Source organism: Lampris incognitus, chromosome 12, assembly GCF_029633865.1.
Source record: "Lampris incognitus isolate fLamInc1 chromosome 12, fLamInc1.hap2, whole genome shotgun sequence".
NCBI classification, from domain to species: Eukaryota; Metazoa; Chordata; class Actinopteri; order Lampriformes; family Lampridae; genus Lampris; species Lampris incognitus.
In genome coordinates this window covers 13718827-13728562 of record NC_079222.1, presented here as the reverse complement: position 1 = coordinate 13728562, position 9736 = coordinate 13718827, and the positions used below count along the sequence as shown (strand labels likewise).

Here is a 9736-nt window from a genome sequence, read left to right as displayed (position 1 = left end):
TCCCCAATCGTATCTGGCTAATTACCCCACTCTTCCGAGCCATCCCGGTCGCTGCTCCACCTCCTCTGCCGATCCGGGGACGGCTGCATACCTCTTCCGATACATGTGGAGTCGCCAGCCTCTTCCTTTCACCTGACAGTGAGGAGTTTCGCCAGGGGGACGTGGCGCGTGAGATGATCACGCTATTACCCCACAGTTCCCCCTCTCCTCTCCGAACAGGCACCCCGAAACGACCAGAGGAGACGCTAGTGCAGCAACCGGGACACATACCCATATCCGGCTTCCCACCCGCAGACACGGCCAATTGTGTCCGTAGGGACGCCCGACCAAGCCGGAGGCAACACGGGGATTCGAACCGGTGATCCCCATGTTAGACTTCATATATGTTGCCTTGAGATACGAACACGTTGGGTTTTCATTAACTTGCACATTTTGCATGGCCATACAACATTTTTTTATATGTAGTCTTGACGTGAAATGTAAGTTAAGTTCATGGTAATGACGATGACATATAGTAGCTGTTGTGTCATGACCCCACTTCAGCTAGACTTGCTGCTTCCCCGTGATTGCCCAGTCATAATTATCCTCATTTTATTAACACGCTCAGTGGGAGCAGGCTATCAGTGGCTTGTTGTCACAGCATTTTCTTAATTACCCTATTTCTAATTTTGCAAATCCACGGAGAATTTAATGACACAGTAAAAAAGAAGATCCAGCCATACGCCTCTTACTTTATTCAGTTTGGATAACAAGATTACATAATCAAATTCCACTGTATAGAAATGCTTAATTCCCCTTAACTACTTGGGGTTTTCACCAGTAGGTGATCAGCGAAGATTTTCAGAGGTGACCCCGCCATGTTGATTAAAAATGTTGCATTTTAGAGTCATTCAGAAAGCTTGCATTATGCATGCAATATCTGATCATATTCTGATTACACGCCTTTATCTTGAGGCAAAGCTGCACCAAACATGCTGCATGCTCAATAAATCAGGTAGGAAAATCAAAGAAAGTGGAATCAGTTGCGCTCGAGCGTAAGAAGAGGTTACTTAGACGAGTGACGTGTATCTGCCAAGAAACGTTGTATCCAGATGGAATGACTCAACCTTCTTTGATCAAAGCGGCTTCTTTCCTCAAGCTGCTGCTCACAAGGAACGCAAAGGAACTACGGTAGTTGGCAGTGAGGCCTTGCTGGACCCGACAGGACACGTCATGCCATTCACTTGAACTTTAGCCAAAGACTGTGATTAGGTTAACTGCTTTAGTTTCTGTCTACAGTTTAAACCTGGGGATAAAAAAGTGTCTTATTGGAGAATAAAATGACATATTAAATAATATATTTTGAGAATTTCAAATACACAAATACAAGCTCTTAATGTATTCTGTTACAAATTGCAATTATTATTTTTTCCAGCAGAATACAAGTTACAAAATACTCAAAAGTAATTGAATATGTATTTTAAATACATTTAATTGAAAAACTGCACATATTTGACTGTAACATACTAACGCTGAGGAAAGCCATACTGGACCCTGTGTGTGTAATCCATTATCAAAAGATGTCACCCCTTATGAGGTTGTAAACAGTGTTGACCTATGTTATACCTGGTTATAATCAAGTCTTGCATTTTTCTCGTGATGGATAAGAGAGACATACGCCATAGTCAAGAAGGAAAAGTAGGGTAGTGCCAAAATTACAGACACAGATAAAACAAAATTGCTAGGGTAGTATGTGTAACGTTGTATGTATTGAAATGCTGCCCTCTTGTGGATCTTTATCAAACTGCATTATGTTTTCATTTTGCAACCTCAATTTGCAGTAACCCCAAATTATTCCGAGTGGTCTGCATCTACGTTGGCGATCTTCCCAAATCCACATCCGCATTGCCTATTAACACACTTATACATCTAAATGCAATATGCATGTAGATACATTAATGTGCACAAATGTTTCGACTTGCCCCCTCTCTCTTTCTCACACACACACACGCAGACAAACACACACGCGCGGCAAGCGCGCACGCACGCACGCACACACACACACACACACACACACACACACACACTAGCTACGTCAGTCAGAGCTCTGGCAGAATACTCTGCCCCCAAATGGCCTAGGAGTATTGATCTGGTGAGTTGGATTATGTTGGCTCTACAGATACAACAACAGACTTAACTATGTCTGCAGTTTCTTTGTCAGGACCTCATGCCGGAAACACTTTTTTCAGACAGAGGCCTGGTGCTCAGTTTTCTGTTGTTTTTTTTAGTGAGCAAAGATGACTGCTAGGCTCTGTATGGAACCACCGGTGTGGCGTGGGGCATGGTAGAATTAGCAGTTTACTGGTTATTTAGAATAAAAGTACTTTCAATTTCCCCCCCTGGATTTTTCCACATTGTATGAGAGGTTATGGACAAATAAATTAACGTTTGAATTCTATTTTTTAATTTGAATCAGATTTAATTTCACCAGCTCTGTCCTGTGGATATCCTTAATTTATTATCCAAGTGCAACCTGGTGTAGAAAGCTGCAGCAGAAAGGACAACGAGATATTTCCAAAGTTGTCATAAAACATGCAAATAAGAGATAGAGGAAAAAAACAGGGACAGGAGAGGTAGGCAGAGAGATAAGAATCGGTGTCAAAGTCATTAAAACAGTTTACACACACAACGTGCACTCTAATGCAAAACAAAAATTACGGCGTGTGCCTGAACAGTTCTTGAGCATAGACCGAAATATAGCAGTGCTGAAACTAAATACTAAACCCTTTTAGTCCAGCTAGAACAACAAAATACCATATACGGGTGTGGCAGTTGGAGGAAACCCACCCACTATGTTTTATGGGCAAACATGTTTTTGTGTTTCACTAGCTTGAAAACGTGGGACATGTGTACTGTACAGGGATGTGCACATTGCTCTGACTCTCTTACTAACAGCTTTTAAGCATAGTGGCCATTGTCCATCCATCCTCCACAAGGAGGAAAGGGTAGTTTAATTAAAAAGAAAATATATATAGCGTTTTTTTCCGAAACCTTCAATGGTGTTGAGTGCTCGACTAATGAGCCGAATATCAACACGGATACAGAAAAAAAAGATTTTAATGCATGGCAGCTATGCATTAAAATCTGTTTTCCTGTATCCGTGTTGATATATATATATATTGCTTGTCCGATACGTCAGCCTTGTGGCTTACATCTTTGATATATGTATTCCCATTATCAGGGGAGCCTGGTCTGGGCCCAGGGACCACGACCCTGCCTGGAGCTGCGCACGAGGAGGAAACACTGACGGGGGGGCGGAGCAGGTTAAGCTAACTGCTAGCCCATACAGAGCGGCAGGTCCGACAGTCATCCCGACGTTCGCTCTCTTGGACAGTGATTTTTATATATATGTGTGTGTGTGTGTGTTTGTAGTAGTCTGGATATATGTGTTCTCGTAGTTTGTCTTCATGTTGCACGCCCCGGACTGGGGGGAAATGATGTTTCGTTTCATTTCATGTACGCAATTGCACAAAATGAGTGACAAAGAAACGGTCCTGATTCCTGATTAAGAACTGATTGCAAACCCCAAATATATTAGTTGCTCGAGTTATGAGTGAAATGTTTTAGTGTACTTTTCACGCTGATTTAAGTGCCTATCAGTGTCTCGAATTCCAACACTTTAAAAAAAAAAATTGGTCAAAACGCTTCCTACATCCCGTCAGCTATCGACTAAGTACAAGCACTGAGATAAACATGAGTGTTAGTGCCCTTATATGCGCAGCAGACAGAAACCGAACACTTCCTGTCAATCAGGGGAGTGCTCTGCAAGCCGGCATTTCCATTGGTCCCTACTTGCTGTTAATCAGTTTGCGCATTCGCGAGGCTCTTCGGCAGAGGCGCGGGGGCGGATTCTTTTGCAGGTTGTTTTCAAAATAAAGGTATCTCTTGATAACTTCCGGCCAGAATCGCTTAACACCCCCCCACTTTAATTTCTGCACGGTTACAGGCTGATACCGCTGTAAAGACTTCTATTTTGAAATTGGAATAAAACCGGAAAACAGATGCTTTGTAGAGGAATGTGATGGGATATTTGTCCTAATTTGTCCGTTTTATCACTACAACTCTCGAAATATAACAACACCTTAAAATAAATAAATACATATGTAAGAGGAATGACTAATAGGGACTAATACGGATCAATACTTAAGCCTCATTTCAATGGGGTGGAAGCTGGACTTGTCTGTGTATAAAGTCCAACCACTTTGGTCTTCTAAGGATAGGAAGTTCAATGGCAGGAGCACAGAATTCCTTGTTACATTCCCACATTTACAAAGCTCACAGTCAGACGTCAAGGTAATAACGCAAATGTCGTCTATTGAACCAAAGTTCAACAGAGGGACTTTTGAACCCTTCATTCCAAAGCTATCAGTGAATAGCCCATGCTCATTGTTCTGTTCCCTTGTTCAATATAAGGCCTTGCTCGTGGTCTGGTCTGATCTAATGTTCTGTCAATCATCAGGAATGGCTTCATCCATCCACTTCATATAAGACAGACTGCCGCCCTCCACAGGGAAGCAGAGGACCTCTGGGTTTTCATAGGGGTGGACAGACCTAGAAGGGACACAAATACACAATCACCCATATAACACACACACACACACACACACACACACACACACACACACACACACACACACACACACACACACACACACACACACACTGGTTTTCGTTATTTCATACAGGCATTACCGTTGCAGGTAATACGATCTATCACAAATAATCTTTTAAAGATGTTAAATTCTTTCTTTTTTTTCGCGGGTTTTCCCCTTTTTTTCTCCCATATTGTATCCGGCCAATTACCCCACTCTTCCGAGCCGTCCCGGTCGCTGCTCCACCCCCTCTGCCGAGTCGGGGAGGGCTGCAGACTACCACACGCCTCCTCCGATACATGTGGAGTCGCCAGCCGCCGGAGGAGGATCACGCTATTCCCCCACTTCCCCCTTCCCCCCCGAACAGGCGCCCTGACCGACCAGAGGGGGCGCTAGTGCAGCGACTAGGACACATACCCACGTCAAGCTTCCCACCCGCAGACACGGCCAGACATGGTGGGCGTCCCACCAACCGAGCCGGAAGTAACACGGGGATTCGAACCGCCAAGCCCCGTGTCGTTATGCCGATAGACCGCCGCGCCACCTGGATGCCTAGATGTTTTAACTTAGTTTGACTTTGGAATGTGACTTTATCGTGAACAACTTACGAGGACTTAGATGCCTTTGAAAATGATTCCACAAGGTTACCATGTGACACGACCACTACAAAAGCCAAAGGGTTCTCACCTCACATAATCGATAACGTTCTGGATCCTGGAGGTCTTCGTTTTGACCAGCTAGAAAAGAAATGACATTTCGTCTTACCATCTCAACTTTCAGTTTAACACCGCAAAGTCAACTCACACAATTCAAATACTTTTGAAAAGCACGTGCATAAAACCCTTCCTCGGTCAGCTTACCATCAGAATTTCTGTTGCGTCTTGGATTTCCCCTTTCCAGTAGTACCTGCAGAACCAAATGTCACAAGACTTGACAACTGCACTGTTCACACAGATTACAGTTGGTGCTGAGAAGCACCGGTCTGAGTAGAAATCTTTCATTTCTGTTAACAATGTTTTCAATCAACTGTTCTCTAGCACAAATATAATATTGTAATGTGCATGGATAAGTAGACACGTTGGTCCTTGACTAACGGGTCAGACCCTTTAGTCGACTGGTTAACGTTGTCGCTTGCGGAGTGAGAGATATGGGTTCGCGTCCCGGCTGTGGCGGTTCCCGGACTGCCCCCCAAATTCACTACAATATCAAGCGGTTTGCAGCTGTCCGTGAAAACAACAGTCTTTGATTGACAGCTGACAAGAATTCATAGGATTGTCGAAGTTTTATTCTATTTTATTTTTTAACCCCCCCCCCTCCTTTTTCTTCCAATTGTACTTGACGTAGCGCGTGGGAGAATCACGCTTTCCCCCCAGTTCCCCCGGAGGCGCTAGTGCAGCGACCAGGACACATACCCACATCCGGTTTCCCACCCACAGACACGGCCAATTGTGCTGGACGCCCAACCAAGCCGGAGGTAACCAACAGTGACATTTTGAAACTCGTCCTTAAGTCTATTCAACATAATTGTGCAAAACTTCTTCAGTTTCTAGAGCCTTGTTCCTCTTCCTGGCAGTCTGAGAAAATAGGAACTTTGATCAACAGTGAATCAGCTGAGAAAGTGGTAAACTATTTGATAATAGTTATGAGAAGATACTGCAAGGGCCTAGTTAGCGCTCCAGATTACCTGCCCCACCTTACACACACACACACACACACACACACACACACACATATAATACCTAAATTATAGTGATAAATCCCCAAGCATATTATGTTTGTATGGGTACCATGTTCAACAACGCTTTTCCTTATCACCATTGCTCAGTTACACCCTGTCCTTGCTCGCCAATGTGCTGTATTCCTCTCTGGTTATGCATTAACCCGCATAGCTAATCCAAGCATACGAACACATGGCCACTCTTACGTCTAACTGCTTATCAGTGTCTGCATAAAGGGAACGGCTGAAAGCATTTGCAAGCAGCTAGTTTCTCTTGAATGAAGGTCTCTTTGATATAAGGTACACAGAACAAGAAAAAACAGAGTGAGGGAGAGAGCGAAATAGATTTTATATATATATATATATATATATATATATATATATATATATATATATATATATATATATATATCCTAATTGGTCAATTATATATATATATATATATGTGTGTGTGTGTGTGTTTTTAAGTATGCATCTTTGCGCACATGTGAGAGACTAGACCAGCTAATGATTGTGGGTTTAAGACTAATCTTGGTGGTTGTGGGTGTGTTGCTGAGGCAGTTATGTCAGGGAAGGGTTCAAACAGGACGTACATGGTGGAGGTCTTGGGTAGAATGTTAATACTGGCAGCCATCCTCCGTTCCATGATTGCCCTGTGGAAAGAGGGGATGAAGGAATCGAGAAATTAGATGTAGGAGCAGGTGTGGAAAGGCAGAGAGAGAGAGAGAGACAGACAGGCAGACAGGCCGACAGACAGAGACAGAGAGACAGAAGAGACAGGGCAAGAGAGAGAGAGAGAGAGAGAGAGAGAGAGAGAGAGAGAGAGAGAGAGAGAGAGAGAGAGAGAGAGAGAGAGAGAGAGAGAGAGAGAGAGAGAGAGAGAGAGAGAGAGAGAGAGAGAGAGAGAGAGAGAGAGAGAGAGAGAGAGAGAGAGAGAATTCAAACACTTAAAAGTCAACAGCTGTTTATCAATTACAACAACTGAGTACTTCATTATGATGCTCTCCAAGAAAATTGCAGACATACACGTGAACGATAAATTAACAATATAAATTATACAGTCTTCTGCAACAAGGGTGGTTTTCTCAGCACCTCCACCATACTTTTCTCTTTACTGGTGTCTGAGAGGCAGGCAATTAACATAACTGGCAACTTCGCCATGGCCACTTTCAAAGACACATGGTAAGTAGACAGAGCTCATTTACATGCAGCTAAAAACTCCCAACAGATGACTAAGGGGTGCAAACATGACGTGTTCTTCTGGTTCAAAACTGGATGAAAAGATTCAAATGACTCAAAAATAGACACAGAAAAAAAAATAAAAAAACAGAACTTTTCACTGACTGGCGTTGAGTTGTGTATCTCGGAGGATCAAAACTCTCGAGCAGATCACACGGTGCACCAAAAAGCGTGGGTTGCACGGCATCTTAGAATAGCCCCTAAAAAACCCGTCGGGTTAACAAGACATGTGTAAAACTTGCACCAAGTTTCCAGCACTTCCAAATTCTCCTGACTGCGTGGCTGAATTTAGTATGCGAGTGACTCAACTTCAAAGCAAAAGACTTGCAGCGATAATTTCATCTCAAATCACTGCTGTGCGTTACAGCACGACGCGATACAATAATGCAATTACACGGACGTGCGCATAGGAGCTTATAACGTGGTGTGTGGTGACTACTATACAGCCTACCTGCCGATGTCTTTGGCTGCCTGTTCGTTGGGACTGTTGATGAGGAGGACAGAGTGGTGGCCTGGCACGTAGCCCCCCATGAAGACAGAATGAAGCTGGACCCCAATAGACCAAAGCCCGGGGTACATGGACACAGACAGGACCAAGAGCTTGAGGATGTAGAGGGTAGGGACATAAAAGGGGTGAGGGCAAGGATCAAGGAAACAAAACAAAACAAAAACAATAAGCTCAAGGCCCTTGACATGCCAACGCAGGTGACGTTTCTACGTAACTGCACACTTCACGTTTGAGGTAGACACTGTCGTTATATCTCTAACCCTTTATCTGCTCCTCTTCGGATGGGATGGCGAGTGTTAGGCGGCCACTATTCATCCTCTCATTAGCTGGCACCACTGGCCACAGCTGAATATGAGCCTAGATGGCGGTCGCCAATTGATAATCTGCCCTACTTCTGCTAGGCATCATTGACTGGCCTGGAAACACGCCACCGTCCTTTTTTTTTTTTTAGGAGAACGACCCACCCACAGCAACTTAATAGTTCACAAAAAAAAACTTAAGATATAGGAAATGCTGAGCATCTCTTTTGGAGAGCTCGTTGTGGTTAAGGAGTATGACGTCATGACGCTTTACTCAAACTTTTCCGTAGAGGAAAAACAAACAAACAAACAAACAAACAAACAAACGGTGTTACACCCAATAGAAAACAGTCCCAACGTATATGACTACTTACCAAACAAGATATGAAAAACACCGATCGGAGGGCGGAGTAAAATAAAGTCTCTTTATAGCACCGCTGGTACAAGCCCTCCATCCTCACTAGCAACAAATGTCATTCAGTCCGGCTGCTGGGGGTCAATAAATAAGAGCGGCATGCGACGCTCAACTTCTCCCATACACAGCCGACGCAAACTCTTTACGGCAGACCAGTCTCTTCCTGGCACTTCCCTTAGCCGTAAACTAAGACGTTATTTCGCGAAGGGGGGGGGGGGAAAGAAGAAGAAAAAATGTTTATTTGGGATTCTCCCGACATTCCACTATGCGGAGCAGTGACAGGTAGGGTCGGACGGTCGGCGACAGCGGCGAATCGTTGCACTCCTCATCTATTGGCTGCGCTACTCTCGCTGACAGACCGGCGGCCAATCAGGCGGTCGGTTGGTGTGCGCGGCTCCGCCCCGTCCCCCCCGCCCCCCACCCCGGCGCCGGGTCATAATCGGCTTTCATGTCCAATGAACACAAGTACCCTTGGCTAAATGTTTGCTGTCTGCGAGGGAATAACACATTACGAATTGCACTGAATAGATTAGAGGGGATTTTTACCCCCCCCTTTTTTTTTCGGAGAGCACATTTCCAGCGTGGCGTAACAGAGAGCAGCCTGAAAGAGAGAGAGAGCTTGTACTCATGCAGTGGTCATACACCAGCAAAGGCACACAAGGTCTGCAGCGACAAGACACATCCGCTGTCAGCTGAATTTCAGCCCTGTATGGAGCAAACAACATCCGAATAACCTGTTAGAGGAGGCCATCTACCCTATGGCAGCACCCTACTAAACATGCAATAACCCAACAATGTACACTGTTGACCCTGATGACGTGGCTGTGATTGTTTGGATATCACATATTTGGCACTTTACTCTATTTGACTTCTATTATTTTTTGTTATATGCACACACACACACACACACACACACACACACACACA

General features: G+C 44.4%; 1 protein-coding gene across 3 annotated transcripts; it reads right to left on the bottom strand.

Moving 5' to 3' along the window:
- Positions 1-2119: 2119 nt before the first annotated feature.
- On the bottom strand, positions 2120-9004 carry zgc:63972 (protein CutA homolog). 3 transcript variants are annotated; one of them, XM_056291058.1, is made up of 6 exons: positions 8769-9004; positions 8039-8187; positions 6942-7001; positions 5492-5537; positions 5319-5368; positions 2120-4590 (listed from the first exon to the last, which is right to left on the bottom strand). In XM_056291058.1, the coding sequence occupies exons 1-6, from the start codon at positions 8847-8849 to the stop codon at positions 4488-4490; spliced, it is 489 nt and encodes a 162-aa protein (XP_056147033.1). In that variant the 5' UTR covers positions 8850-9004; the 3' UTR covers positions 2120-4487. The 3 variants fall into 3 exon arrangements, with proteins under 3 accessions (XP_056147033.1, XP_056147034.1, XP_056147035.1); XM_056291059.1 differs by having other exon boundaries at positions 8039-8133; XM_056291060.1 differs by lacking the exon at positions 8769-9004 and adding an exon at positions 8356-8421.
- Between the last annotated feature and the right edge of the window lie 732 nt (positions 9005-9736).

What these genes read in the sequence shown, in the direction of transcription:
- zgc:63972 (XM_056291058.1), bottom strand. Translation starts at nt 8,849, where the DNA reads ATGGAGGGCTTGTACCAGCGGTGCTATAAAGAGACTTTATTTTACTCC. An exon ending in CTACCCAAGACCTCCACCAT is followed by an intron (nt 5,538 to 6,941) that starts GTACGTCCTGTT and finishes TTGGTTCTGCAG; the next exon opens with GTACTACTGGAAAGGGGAAA. An exon ending in ACGCAACAGAAATTCTGATG is followed by an intron (nt 5,369 to 5,491) that starts GTAAGCTGACCG and finishes TTTCTTTTCTAG; the next exon opens with CTGGTCAAAACGAAGACCTC.